Source organism: Notolepis coatsorum (assembly GCF_963971535.1).
Source record: "Notolepis coatsorum genome assembly, chromosome: 2".
NCBI classification, from domain to species: domain Eukaryota; kingdom Metazoa; phylum Chordata; class Actinopteri; order Aulopiformes; family Paralepididae; genus Notolepis; species Notolepis coatsorum.
This window is the reverse complement of record NC_140166.1, coordinates 74,920,346-74,936,192: the sequence shown is the minus strand read 5'-3', so window position 1 is coordinate 74,936,192 and position 15,847 is coordinate 74,920,346. Positions and strand designations below refer to the sequence as shown.

The 15,847-nt window shown below is 42.4% G+C and overlaps 1 protein-coding gene across 1 annotated transcript in view; it reads left to right on the top strand.

Annotated features, from left to right (window-relative positions):
• The window catches only part of itsn2b (intersectin 2b), a 138,484-nt gene that overhangs the window by 25,770 nt on the left and 96,867 nt on the right, over window positions 1–15,847 (top strand). Inside the window, exons 2-6 of the mRNA XM_084308229.1 lie at window positions 1,678–1,754; window positions 13,163–13,255; window positions 14,244–14,307; window positions 15,198–15,379; window positions 15,513–15,758. Coding sequence (XP_084164355.1) covers window positions 1,748–1,754; window positions 13,163–13,255; window positions 14,244–14,307; window positions 15,198–15,379; window positions 15,513–15,758 — 592 coding nt within the window. The 5' untranslated portion in view covers window positions 1,678–1,747. The remainder of the gene's footprint in view (window positions 1–1,677; window positions 1,755–13,162; window positions 13,256–14,243; window positions 14,308–15,197; window positions 15,380–15,512; window positions 15,759–15,847) is intronic.

The window sequence follows — 15,847 nt, the reverse complement described above, 5'->3', positions numbered from 1 at the left end:
ATAAAATACATCACCACAATCCAAAAACGGACGTAAAGACTGCTTCAACAATCCTCAAATCATAAGGAAGCAATGTTTCTGTAAAAGCACCCCATTTTTTGGTCTGTTTGCTAGTGGGATTGGCTATGTGGTATTTAAAAGTAAATCCTTCATGCTGATATGCATATTCAGTGACTCTCAATAGTGGATCAATTTAGAGTATACTATATATACATAAACAATTATAATCTATGTTTCTGGATCTAGACAAAAGCCAAAATTTCATTTTGACTAGCATTCAGCACGAACAGCATGTTCAACGAACGCTACGCAAAGTGGGTGGCAGTTGGAACAAACTACTGCCTTCGTCTTTTAGTTTAGATGGCGCCAAGCTAGCTATATTCCAACGCAACAAACCCTTTGCAGTACGCCCTCATGCTCTACAGCTCCCAGTGTTGTCTTAGTTTCTGCAACAACTCCTGCCTCGCGGGATTTCAGAGCAAGAGTCCTGCTTCAGTGGCACAAACGACCATTCCTGGTGGACGTACTGTACATCTGTATTTGGTGGTGACCAAATTTCTTTTTTAATTTCAGTTGAAACGGCGAGTACTCAAGTAATTTCGACCCTATTCACCACCAGTTTAAGCTTACTGTAAATTGTACCTAAATTGTACCTCATCCCATTTCTGCTTTGCACTATATAGTATTGTATATTAGTACACTGCATAGTATATTGTATATTATATAGTGATGCACTATTTTTTGATCAAATAAAGAGCTATTTTCCAAAACGCATAATTTTTTAACTTTTGTAACTTATTTTCAGAAATGACTGATATTTTGAAACTATTTAAGGCCAAAACATGTAAAAAGAAAAAAATATATATATTTTTTTTAATTATTTTTTTTTAAGATCGGCCCTATCTTGATATCGGACCGATACCGATGTGTAAAAAAACTGGTATCTATCTTCTTGTCTCTCTCTGGAGAAGACGATAAGATAATTTCCCAAAATGTTGGCGTGTTCCACTTCCTTTAACCTGCAGCATTTTATGCAGCCTTTTTCACAGCTGTAGCAGAATCGGTAGCTTATTGCAAAATTCGATTTTCCTAGTAAAAACCTTTAGTTGTTGACGCCAAGCAGATTAATTTTGGGGGACCCATGTTGTTATAATCTTTTGACTTTTTGGGCCGACCCGGGTTTTGTAAAGAGCGGGGGCTAGTATTGGAACATGTCCCAGTGACAGGGTAGCGTGTTAGATTTGGGACGTGGCCAGATGGTGTCTAACTGAAAACAGGAGAAGCCCTGTTTAACTCTGCTGACCAATCACAATCTCTCTCTCTCTCTCTCTCTCTCTCTCTGACCCCCTCTTTTACCACTGCTCCCTCTTTCACTCTCTGTAGCCTATTTCTTCCTCTCCCTCAGCTCCCTCTTTTTATCATTTTCTTTTTCCCTCGTTCTGCCCCCTCTCCCTCTCTCACACCCTCCTATCTCTCTCTCTCTCTGTCTGAATCTCTCTCTCTCTCTCTCTCTCTCTCTCTCTCTCTCTCTCTCTCTCTCTCTCTCTCTCTCTCTCTCTCTCTCTCCTCTGAGTCCTCTCTGTTTCCAGTCAGACACAGCACTATTCTGTTCTGTCTTTGGTGCATTATTGATTGATGACGGGACCATCTGCGTGTGTTGGTGTGTGTGTTTTGCAGATGCCCATCGGTAGCTGAGGACACATCTGGGACTGCCCCCCCCCCCCCCCCTTCTCTACCACCCGCAAACATGAATGGTAAGACCAACACTGTCACTGTGTGTGTGAATGGGCAGTGTCACAAAAGCGTAAGAAAGAGATGAGTGAGTTATTGTGTGTTTGTTGTGTTTTTGGCTAAACGGGCAAGAAAAAGAGTGGGCGGTCCTAGTAGCTCAGTGGGCTAAATCTTTTTCACATGCCCCCCCCCCCACGCACACACATATTCTCTCTGTCACTCCACGCTGTCCAATGAAATGAGAGGAACTGTCCGCTCGCTAGCGGCTAATAGTATTGATAGATTTTGTCCACTAATCGATTAGCCTAGTTGGTTTCATCAACAAATCTGCAAAATAGTGTTTCCCATTATGCAGAGAAAAAAAACTCACTCACTCTAGGGCTGACCCCTATTAGTAGATTAGTCGACTAAGCGGTCGAAAGGAGCCGTAGTCGACTGGCCAACCTCTTAGTCGAATGTAATAATTACAAAATATATATTTATAATTTTTTTTAATTTTTTTTAATTTTTTATCATTCTTTCCAAAAGAAAAGAGGCCTAGAAGCGTGGCTAACGCTAATGGCACGCATACCAGAGGCTAACTGCCTACGAAAACAGGCACAGGGGCACTGAAAGAGGATTTCACCCATCTAATGAACACACTGTTGCGCCTTGCAAACTAGAGGGTATTCTACAGGCCTGGTGGAGCCATGCAGCGTCCCCTGAGATGGCTTACATTAGGTTTCCTGTACATACCTGTAGCTAAATCCTTTTGGGTCTCAAACCCTTTCAAAAGCCAGGTCCTCCTATATTTGATGGTTTCAAGTAGGGCAAAATATATATACACCCTGAAGAAGGCCATGTAGGCCGAAACATGTTGGACTTTTAAAAGATTTTTCTAAATAATGTAAGCCACTTATTAAAGGCTTTTTAAAAACTGTAGAGCTGCCTTGGATCTCAACCTTTCTTATATAAGCGAATCCTACCCCGGATTTAATCCAAAGAGCACCTACCTGAAACAAAATAAGAACACTGAAGCCCTCTCCATATCCTTTGTTCTAGGGCAAAATATATATATATATAATTAATCCTGATTTGAATCGATCTTCATTTGAATAATCCAATATCGATTCATAACATCCCAGATCGATCGTAATTTCTATATGCTATATTGACTATTGTGTTGGTCATGTTGAATAAAAAGTACATTCATGTAACTGCTTTGTGATCAATTATGATAATACAATTTATATAATGTAAACATTCATATTTGTAATAATGCACCAGGTTAGAGGCCTCCTTGTACCTCCATGCTGTTATGATACCTGCATTTCCCCAAGGGGATCAATAAAGGGATATCTTATCTTATCTTACAATTTACAGCATTGTTGCTCTAAGAATCTCTTTCATATCCAAGCAAAATTGGTATTGCAACTAAAATATCCCTAATCTATATTGAATCGAATCGGAAATCAAATCGAATCGGGACCTTGTGAATCAGAATTCAATTGATTAGATTCAGGAAATCCGTGGCCATACCCAGCCCCGGTTTCAAGGAACCGGACCGGCTGTCTAATCAGTTTCAAAACACACGTGTGTACGAAGCCAGACCACTGCTCCACCAGACACGGCTCCATTATTGCAAAATGGTAAATGGTGCATTTATATTATCGCTTTTATCCAGAGCGCTTTACAATTTGTTCCTCACTACCCATTCACACACCGACGGCAGAGGAACAAATTGGTGCCGACCTGCTCATTGGGAGCAATTAGGGGTTGAGTGTCTTGCTCAAGGACACGTCGACACGCTGCCCGGGAGGAGCAGGAATCGAACCGGGAACATCCGGATTACCAGACGACTGCTCTACCTCCTGAGCCGCTTATCACTCCATTATCATTCTCTGAATGGACTACCAGGCATGGACACTTGCCTTGGGGACACTCCATTTATGATTTCCTCTGTGTGTGTGGTGTGTGGTGTGTAGTGTGTGTGTGTGTGAGATGAATTAATAACCAGCTATCTGTCTTCCTGTCTTAACTCTGATAACCATTGAGGAGTGTGTGTGCAAACCCAAGGGCTTCCTTCCTGTGTTTTAGGCAAACATACATACACTGTATAGCCGTTAGCTTCCCCCTGATATAATTTGCTTGAGGTGAAGGTAGTAACTAGGGCTGTTTCCTCCACTAAATAAATTCTTAGTCTTAAAGGGGAACTATCTTATAAATGGCCTTTTTGAGTGTTTAGCATTGTTTCCTAGCTATGTGAACTTATATTAATATGATCTATGTCTCAAAATTCTCATATTGGCGCATTCTTCCAATTCTCCTCTCACAATATTCACCCTCACTGAACTGAGTCATTTGAAAATGTGCGCGATATGTGATGTCATAAAGACACCGCTGCATGTTAATGTTCAGGCGGCGGGGCCGTGGCGCAGTGGTTTAGGAGCCCAGGCTCAAAACAGCTAGAGATCTTGAGGTAGAATAATGCTGTTTTTGAGGACTTTATTAGAAATACAAAACAATGAATAAAAAAAATATATATATTACAGAGGTGTTCCATAGACTCACAGGAATTGTGTAAAAGTGCCCAAATAGTGAAAGAAATAGTAAAATAGTTCCCCTTTAACACTTTCCGTGCCAGCCATGCGGTGCCTAGGAACCCTGTTGCGTGCCACCGCTATATTCAATGACAGAGCTCTCATATTTGCGAACGCATAAACTATATCCTAAATTATGTGTCTAATATGGCCGTCGCTTATCAATGACTTGTTTGCAGTCAACATTGTCGAAACGGATTGTTTTTTAATCGGTTAATTTCTGTTTTATACCATTTTGAAAAACGCTCGTTTTTTGAAAGTTTAAGAAAAAAATTTAGATTCTGTGATAATCGCCCTTTACTGGAATACACAAAACACATTGTAATTTTTCGGCCTATTTATGAATAGTTTTCAAATAAACGCTAGATTATCTATAGTATATGTGCACGCTATAGAAGCGGGCTGAAAATCGATTATCTTATTTCCTGATCAGCACACACACTCACAGCCACACACACACATATGGGACACGTTGATATATAGGTGAAAACAGCTCTGATTATCCCAAGACTGGTAAAATAGATTCCTTACCTCAGATCAGATGTTCTCCAAAAAGATTATTCCAATTCCTGATCGCCATTCCAAATATCGATCGCGTTTATTGATCCAACGCTGGGTACTGGAAACGCATATTCTCTGCTGTTCTGATGGTGGGCGATGACTGCAGTAGGCTCGGATTACATGCCTGACAAGTAAAATGTGGAAGCAGGACTTTTTTTTCTCCATGCGTTTCATTCAATCATTCAGGAACTGGGTGTACGTGAAAATGATTTTAAATTGACTGAAGTAACTACTGAAGAGGTTATGAAAAAGCTCAGTATGCTGCAGCCAACAAAAGCCACAGGCCATGACAATATTCCCACCAGATTTCTCAGAGACTCTGCTTCCATCATATCTCCCATTGTAGCCCATATCACCAACCTCTCCATCAACCAGGGTCACATCCCGCAAGAACTCAAGCTTGCTAGGGTAACCCCTCTATTTAAAAAAGGAAACAAACTAGATCCAGGTAACTACCGCCCCGTTTCTATCCTTTGTTCCATATCAAAGGTAATTGAGAGGCTGGTATATGAGCAGATAGACAACTACCTGACTGAACATAGACTATTGTACCAGTTCCAATCAGGTTTCAGAAAATCACACTCCACTGACACCTGTTTACTGTACCTGACAGATTATATAAAACGGGAGATGGACAAGGGGAACTACTGTGGGATGGTAATGTTGGACCTGCAAAAGGCGTTTGACACGGTCAACCATTCCATCCTACTAGAAAAATTGAGAGCGATAGGCTTTGATAGCAAGTCAGCCAAATGGGTTAAGTCCTACCTGGAGGGAAGAGAACAGGTGGTAGACATCAATGGCACCTTGTCCTCGTCCCTTCCAGTGACATGTGGGGTCCCCCAAGGAAGCATTTTGGGACCTCAACTGTTTTTAATATATATTAATGCCATGAAATCGGCATGCGATTGCAACCTGTTCCTGTTTGCTGACGACTCGGCACTCCTGGGCCCTCATGCATCAACGTGGACTTTGAACTTGACCTACTTCCACACGTAAGCACGGAATGTAGAACTAGCGTACGCACAGGGAAGTCGGCATTCATCACACGTGCGTACGCAGGCTCTATGGTCCTCCGTGTTGATGAATACCACTTTGTTCTACCGTCAATGCTCGTGCATGATTATCCATATATGGTCATGAAAATGAGGAAACACCCCCCATGGGATGTGAAATAATGGACCGACCCGAGCGGGACTCCGAGAAACTCCACGGAGAATTCACTGCTGTCGAACCAAGAAGACACTATCGCGTATTATGGTTTATGGGATAAATAAAAGGCGGACTTGTAAACGGTGATGTCAGATATCAACGGCTCCCTAAAACCATTGCTGCAATTCTGCCTGGACAGCTCAAAATACTAATAAAGACCGTTCGTTGACCACTGTTTGACGTTGGTTGTGTGTCATTATAACCGTGCTGTATGAATGCCTTTTATTAGTTGTGTTCGATTGGCTATATGATTTTTAGATGCATCTATTTTGTTGTCGGCTAATAAAGACCGCGCTGGAATATGACTGCCTTTTCCCGTGTTGTTTGATTAATACCCCATGGATTAAAGTTCTCCTCAATTTTATTCCAAATCGCGATGGATCTCCCGTCAATTTTCTACCTGCTGCATATGATTTCTAGAGGCATACTACAATCTATTTTGATGTCAGTATTGGGTAGCCTATATAAACAATATAATACGAGAGCATATACAAGAACAATGAATCTCACTGCATGTATGATAGCCTGCCTTTCAATACATGAACTTGAATCCCATCATATACATAGTCTGTCCACTATAGTGTCATTGCAATGCGTTTTCTATTCTTTCTTATACAGTAAAAAGGGGGAAGAACACTATATTAATATGACTTGTATTCTGCTTACAGCTTCGAAGTTCCACTTGTTTCGTTTAACGTAAAGCCTTTTAAATATAATCAAAACGTTCCCGTGTTTCTGCGGTCTGCGCAGAATAATAACGAGTTGAGCTTTATGATTTATGATGAATTGAAAATGGGGGACCCTGATGTAAACAAGACGAAAGTTGGTCTGCATCCCCAATTAACAATTGTATGTACTGAGCTGTACTGTACTGTACCCATTCTGCAATCTGTTAATAAACTTTTCAATCAATCAATCAATCAATCAAGCTACGCGGAGCGCAGTCAGTCAGTAGCCTACACCCCGTATATTCCGATAACGCTATATAAACCATGCTGCATTCATTCTGAGAGAAAGATCTATTATTCCAAATGCTATTTATAGGGTTTTGACCATAATTACACTACTGTTGCTATTTTACAATGAACTATAATGAACTACGGTTCGTACAGAACGTGCCAGTGTTATTATGCACAGAAGCTAATTTCCTTGTTGTAATAATATATTCTACCACTGGGCGCTAGGTACGCCAGGTCTGAAATGTGCGTAGATGTACGCACAAAGTCAAGTTCAAGTTGAAGTTGATGAATCCCACTCTTTGCTTAGAAATGCTCGTACGCACAGGGTAAGCACAGATCTGTGCGTAGAACACGTTGATGCATGAGGGCCCTGGTCTCAGACAGGGATAAGTCTAAAGTGGAAAGTGTCCTGAGCAGTGAAATGAAAAAAATCTGCTCCTGGCTCAGTGACAATAAATTGTCTCTACATCTGGGAAAAACAGAGGCCATACTCTTTGGGTCAAACGCCAACCTAAAGAAATCCCAGGGTTTTAAAATTAGAGTAGGTGAAAACATTATTGAGGATAAAGAGGAGGTCACCTACCTGGGCTTTATTTTAAATAACAAACTTTCTAACGAAAAAATGGCACAAAAAGTTATTACTAAGGTCAATCAAAAAACCAAATTTTTATTTAGAATTTCCTCGTTCATAAATAGGAACGCTCTGAGGACCCTAGCTGGAGCCCTCATCCAATGTCACTTTGACTATGCTTGCACTTCATGGTACAGCAACATATCAAAACAAATGAAGACAAAGCTCCAGACCTCCCAAAACAAACTAGTGAGACTCCTGCACAACCTTCACTTTAGGACTCACCTAACGCCAGCCCACTTTAGCAGGCTGGGATGGCTTAGGGTTGAAGAAAGAGTACACCAGCTTAAAATGCTACTGGTTTTTAAAGTACTAAAAGAAACGGTCCCCAAGTACCTAGTCAATTATTTTAATAAAGTAGGAGATGTCCACAAACACGCCACAAGAGGAAGCCCCACGGACCTGGTCCCGCCGAGAGTCAGGACATGCATGGGGAAAGATGCATTTTTTTACTCGGCTACGGTAATGTGGAATGCCCTGCCAACATTTATAAAACTCCTGAACTCCCCTCTCGGATTTAAATCCGCCCTAAAAACATGGCTCAGCAGTAACTCAAATTGGTCTTAAAATGTTTTTTTTATCTCTTTTATCATAACTTGGCTTTTATTTCTTTTATCATGAGTTGCTTTTAAGGGTTTGCGGATTTTCTTTTAACATTAGTTAACTGTATGAGTTGTCAGGTTAGGTGTTTTTATATTTTTTTTTTTTTTTTTTTTTTAGAATGCGTCCTGTCAGTGTACATGTCCATTTGTGTTTCTGTGCCTTTTTATGTTCCATGTATGGACCACAATGGAAACAAGCCTTGGCTTTATTGTGTTTTATCCATTTTTGACCTGCGTTATTGACACTGTTATCGTCTTGTCTTTTAAAATGTTTTTTTTGTCATACGATTTGTGTCAAAATAAAGTATTCAATTCAATTCAAATCCAATCCAATGGGGTGCAGTACCATCCGGAGAGACGATAGGGGGCGGTATTTTCCCTGTTCGAGCTCAGACAGATCCCCACTGGTAACGTGAGGCTAGATTGATGAGAAATGAATGGAAATCGATAATAAAAAGAATAACGATTAAAAATTTGATCTCTCGTCGGCTGGCACTCAACGGTTGGCATGAACTAACGAGAAATCTCGTCGTTGGCACTGGAAGTGTTAATGGTCTGGGACTTTGTCGACAAATCTGTAAAATTGGACTTTCCCACATACCATAATGAAGGGGGAACTCTTTTTTTTTTTTTTTTTTTAATATATATCTTTCTTCCCCTCCTTTTTTCCCGATTTTTCTCCCATCCCACCCTTCCTGGTTGTTGCGTACTTTCCCCTACTGTTGGTCCGGGAGACCGGAGACTGTCACATGCTTTCCGCCGACGCATGTGCAGCCTGGGGCAGGCCAACCTGGCCGCGCAGGTTCTCACCGGGGAGAGTGTGGCGTGTGGGAGGCCACACTATCTCTCCTCAGTTCCAACCCTCGCTGAGCAGGCGCCCCGACCGAACTGTAGGGGTCGCTGTCCACAACGCCCAGGACCCACCCTTCAGCTTTCCCACCCCCTGATACAGCCAATTGTATCAGTGTGAGAGGCCAGCCAAGCTGATAGCAACGCCGGGAGCTGGATTCGAACAGGCGAATCCTAGTGTCTCCCGGTGTTGGTGACGAACGTAATCTCCGTGCGCCACCTGCCCCCCCTGAAGGGGGAACTCTTAACACATTGTGCGCCAAAAACGTGTATCGTTATTGCCCGCCATGCGTTGTGCTCCAATAACGAATAAACTCGTTTTTGGGATCAATATTTCATTTTTTCGCCATGCCATTTATAATTCATCCAGCCTCCCTCCGGGGATGCAGCTGGACCCTGTCTGATATTGCAATGCCTCAATACCGCCGCCTGGTGGATGTCGGGCGAGTTACACTCCAAGCTAAAACAGAAGTGGCGCTCGGTGCATCGAGGAAATTCCTCCGGCAGTAATATCTTGTAGCGTGGATCTAGATACACACTGGAGTGCATTGGGATCGCTTTCGAAACGCAATAATCAATATGATTTTGGCGTTTATTGCGTCATACAAACGGGAAATGGATCTAGCAGATCGACGTCAAATAATTGGAATATTTTTCCTCCAGTCTCATCGGCGAACGGTAAGAGGAATCTAACGTTATTTTCAGCCCGATTGTTTATTCATTTCACGGCAATCCATCTGATCAACGTATCAACCCATAGTAAAAAAAGACTCTACTGACGATCAAGGAATTATAAACGACCCCCCCCCCCCCCCCCCTTTCCTTCACGCATGATGAAGCATAATGTATACCGATCATATACATTTGAATTTTTTAATATAGCGTGTATAGGAAAGAAACGCCAATCGATAATCTATCATAATGCGTCAGGGCCTATAACTCGCGTTTTAGGAATGACTCCAGAACACCTTAAAACATACTTATATTCACAACGGTATTAACACGACAATGTATGAATGAAAAAATATAACGTTCCCACATCCGGAACGATAGATACCCGATGTTGAATGGGCCATAGTAATGTCCATATAGCTATAATATTTAAAAAGTTATAGCCCTGCAAAGAAGGTAAACATCTCCATAGGGTTACAGCACTGGCAGACTGGGCCCAAGGATGGGTACAATGCATGGCGGACAATGTGTTAAAATCGAGTGTGTAGTTGCGTACCAGAGGTTTACTTATAATTTGTCAGGATATAACTCGTTCAGAATGAAAAAGGCATAAAAATCAACTAATCGACTAAGATTGATTGACTAAAACCAAACCAAGTGTATAATGTATAATAACGGGGCACCGGTTGAGAGAGTAACAGTTTTAAGTACCTCGTAGTCCACATATCCGTGGACTTGACATGGACCACACACATTGACAGTGTTATCAAGAAGGCACGGCAACGCCTCTACTTCCTTAGGCGCCTAAGGAAGTTCCAAGTGAGTCAGAAGATCTTGAAGAACTTCTACTCATGCACAATAGAGAGCATCCTGACTGGCAATATCACCTCCTGGTTTGGGAATAGCACCGCACAAGACCGTAGCAGACTACAGAGAGTGGCCCGTTCAGCCGAACGCACAATTGGAGGTGGGCTTCCCACTCTCCAAGACATTTACAACAAGCGGTGCATGGGTAAGGCTAAAGGCCTCTACATGCTACAGCAACTTCAAAGCAACTGCAACACAACATCAGCGAGATTTCAACGCGGTTGTTGCAGAGGGTCTTGTAGACTGTGTTGCGAGGATGTTGCGTACATCTCCTCAAAATCTAATCTAAACAACCGTTGCGTTGATATTGCGTAGCAGTGATTGGTTGGTTAGCTAATGGGGGCGGGCTGTCATAGAATAATATTGGTCCCGCAGAGAATACCATCCTCCATTGTTGTAGCCAGCCAGCGTTGATGCTAAATAATTAGCGTCACATAGCTGGCCTTTTTCTGAAAACCCAAGCACATATTGTTCCATAGCATACGCCTTCAGTTGATCATGACAAATCCTCTCTTACCTTGACGATTAAAAAGCCTCCATAATTTAGTAAATAAAGCTGTAGCCAGCCAGCTAGCATTGGTGCTATTCAAAATGCTATCCACATTAGCTACATAGCTAACCAACTAAATACAATGGTATCCTGAGGTAACGTTAAATACAACGTTTGCTAGTCGAAATGACTGGACACACACAGGGACAAGTTAAACATCAATCAATTAATTTATTCCAACAGGTAGTTTGAGCTGCATGTGAGGTCTTTCTCTCCTCTCCATTGGAAACTAATGACATTACGTTAGCTCGAAAAGCACAGAAACGGGCGACAGAAGTTAAGCTGCTAGCAACAGACACTATAACACTTCCGGTCGGGGGATTTCAAAATAAAAGAGCGACGTCTAAAAGCACCGGAAATACGTTTATTTTGTACATTATCTAACATTAACACGAACCTAAACTAACTTTAGATTAGTTTAGGTTCGTGTTAACGTTAGATAATGTACAAAATAAACGTATTTACGGTGCTTTTAGACGTTGCTCTTTTATTTTGAAATCCCCCGACCGGAAGTAAAAATAATGCTTCTTTTTCTGCTTGTTATCAATGGGTTGGTTGAGAAGGGAAGTTTCATCTATCTAGGGACCTAGCTACATCCGGGGTACAATGTTGCATAGGCTGCTCGTCGATGTTGCAGAAGCATAAAGGCAGAGTGTCTGCAACACCGTTGCTTTGTCGATGTTGTGTTGCAGTTGCTTTGCAGTTTCTGTAGCATGCAGAGGCCTTAAGAGAATAATCAAAGACTCCAGCCACCCAAACAACTGCCTCTTTGAACTTCTGCGGTCAGGCAAGCGATACCGGAGTCTCATGGCCAGCACAGAGAGACTCAGAAGAAGCTTCTATCCTCAGGCCATCAGGATGCTAAATGACAACAACACTATGTAACAAACCATCAAATACACTAACAGCACACACATCCACACGTTCACACTCACTTTAAACAAACAACTCACTGCAGCACCCACTTTACCCACTTTAGACACTTAACACACTTTATATTTATTGGTAAAGAATTGCACTACAACTCATACCTCATTACACCTTACTGTAAATTGTACCTAAATTGTACCTCATCCCATTTCTGCATTGTACTGTATATTGTATTGTAACTCGGTTACTTTTCTACTCTGCATTGTATATTGTATATATGTATATTGAACACTTTTGTCTACGTACTTGACTTCTATTTTATACGTATTATACTTATTTTATACTTACCGTACTTTTCTGACTATAAGCCGCGGCTTTCCCCCCCATTTTTCGACCCTGCGACTTATATAACGGTGCGGCTTATATGTGGACAAAACCCGAAAATCAAAATATTGCTTTTTTTACTGCATTGAAATGTTATTTATCTGTTCCCTTATTTACTTAATACAACTTGTAAGTTAATTCTTGTTATTTGTCCGACAGTATTGTGTCCCAATGGGAGTCATTCTCTGTAGAGGTGGGAGTCATTCTCTGTAGAGGTGGGAACTTAAAGCTCAATATAAGAACGGCCATGCACCACCACCCACAGATCGAACAATCAATCTGTCAATCCTTGCCGTGTCCGGGCCGGGTGAGGTTTCCCGTGTTGAGTCAAATTAAGCCGCAGGCTCCACTCCTTACATATGGTAATTAAACATTAAAACACATGCGGCTTATAGTCCAGTGCGGCTTATATATGTACACATCATTCAATTTAGCTGCTGCGGCTTATAGTCAGGTGCGGCTTATAGTGCGAAAAGTACGTATCTATTTTTATCTAGCACAATCTCTGGAGCAAAGCAGAAAGAAGCATTTTATATAAAAGTACTTTTGTATGACAACTAATAAAGAAACTTGAAACTTGAGCTTGAACTAATGGACTATAAGGGGACGGCCCTGGTAGTAACACACCATGAGTAAAGGATCCATCTCTCTCTCTCTCTCGCTCTCTCTCTCTCGCTCTCTCTCGCTCTCTGTAGGTGGTTCTGGTGTTTGGGCAATATTTCCAGAGGAGAGGACAAAACATGACCAAAAGTTTGACACCCTCTCCCCAGCCATGGGCTACATCTCAGGTACACACACACAAACATTCTGAACGTACCCTTTTAAGAAGGCTATTTCTCAGTTATTATGTCAAAAATGTCCATGAAAAAAAATTCTCAAGTGTTGCTCAATATGACATATGAGATCAGTGGTTGTTTTGGTACGACATCCAATAAATAGCTGTTTAATTAGACAAATTATTAATGCTTTTTTATTTTTTTTTGATCCACTTTTTCTCCCATTTTTCTATATTTTTCTCCCATCCCAATTTCGTATCATCCAATTCAACCCTCCCCTGTCACGAACGCTGTTTCTTGCCTCCCACAAGCCGGCTGCAATGTGGACTAAGTCATACATAGCACAAGTCCCCTCCGGTACTTGAGGTAACAGCAGTCGCATCTTTTCACCTGCGCAGCTCGATCTCTCAGTGTCGAGGAGTAATGCGTGGGAGGCTCACGCTGCCCCCGACACTTCCTGATTCTACTGCGCAGGCGCACCAACCGACTTGTAGGAGTCGCTTGTTCACAACGTTCGATCCCCACCCTTCAGTTTTCCCTCCCCGTAATACGGCCAATGTGTATTACTGCGGACGACCAGCTAAACTGAAAACAATGTGGAGAGCTGGATTCGAACACGCGAATCCTAGCGTCTCCACACTGGTGGCGAGTGCCTTGCCCACTACACCACCTAGCCGCCCCACAAATTATTAATGCTTAATAAGTTTAGTAAGTTTACATACATCTCGCTCAGTTATCTGTGCTAACTCTGTAATCCTGCTTATTTTACAACTTCAGTGAATTCTTTCCAGCCCTGAGAAGGAAAAAGATTCCATGCTGTTAATGTTTCATGCAATGAACTCTTTCCCTCTTTCTCTCCATTTCCTCTCTCTTGCTCTCTCTCTCTCTCTCTCTCTCACTCTCACTCTCTCTCTCTCTCTCTCTCTCTCTCTCTCGCTCTCTCACTCTCTCTCTCTCTCTCTCTCTCTCTCTCTCTCTCTCTCTCTCTCTCTCTCTGTAGGAGAGCAGGCCAGGAAGTTCTTTCCCCAGTCTGGCCTGCCTGCGTCTGTGCTGGCTGAGATATGGTGAGAGTGACACGTACACACACACGCACGCACGCACGCACGCACGCACGCACGCACGCACGCACACACACACACACACACACACACACACACACACACACACACACACACACACACACACACACACACACACACACACACACACACACACACACACACACACACACACACACACACACACACACACACACACACACACAGAGAGAGAGAGATGGTTGAGATCATTTAACTTTGAACTTTCAGTTCAATTCCATTTGTACAAACATGAGTATAAAGCAAAGGCACTGTTTATTTTCTAACAACATAACATTCATTCATTCATTCTCAATTCATTAAAAGCTTTGATAGGACAATGTTCCCATGCCTATAAATGTTTTTCAATATATCAATTTGAAGTTTTTAAATTCACTTCCTGAGTTTACAAGGAGAGCTTCACACACAGTTTGATGAGATGCAAACAACTTTTCCGACAGACGCAGTTCTAGATTTGTCTGTTTTTCAAGACACCCACAAGCTAGGAAGATATGCGCCACAATGAAAGATCAGAACATTTATTGCCAAGCAATCGAACAATGATGGGACATTTAGCTTGCAGCAAGGCACACACAAAAAAACAGTAAAAACACAACGACACACTATTATGTCTAATGCAACACAACACAGTACAATAAACAGAGATGAATGGTTGGTATATGCATTATATGTGTAAACTTCATAAAAGTATGTACTGTAGGCACCTTGGTTGTACAACGAGTACTTTCTATCTTTCCTTTCTCCCAACCCTGCTGTATTCCATCAGGGTGTTGGGGAGCACAGATAATTACCGTAATAACAATGGAGGAAAAAAAAGGTTGCCTTTGACAAAACTGTGTCGTCTCTCGCTCTCTCAGGGCTTTGGCTGATATGAATAAAGATGGGAAGATGGACAGGCTGGAGTTTTCCATCGCCATGAAGCTCATCGACCTGAAGCGCCAGGGCACGCCCCTCCCCGCTTCTCTACCAATCATCATGAAGCAGCCTCCCATCCCCATGCCCAGCCTCGGTGCCCCTTCAATGGCTACCTCACTCTACGGTAGTGGTCTCGCTAGTCAATCACTTTTCACCCCAAAACACTGACCTGTCCTACTTACTCAGTGATGTTGTGTATAATCTTTGAGATAAATCCATTCCTCACTAGTGTGTGTGTGTGTGTGTGTGTCCACCAGGTATGGGCTCACTGCCTAACCTGTCCATGATGCCAGGGCCCATGTTGACGCCCATGTGCATGACAACCCCCGGCTTCTCACCTCGGACTTCTATGACGTCACACTCTCCCATGGTTCCCATGTCGATGGGCATGACCCCTATGATGATGGGTACTGCCCCCCTGATGCCCACCCTGGGAAACCCCACGCTACCCAACGGCACCATTGGATTTCTACACCCTATCCCCGCCGGATCCATGGCAACCGGTAAATCTCCTCTCCTATCCTCTCCTCTCCTCAACTCCTTTCTATAGAAGGATCTGTCATCATATAATTGGAATTGATAGAAGAGACGC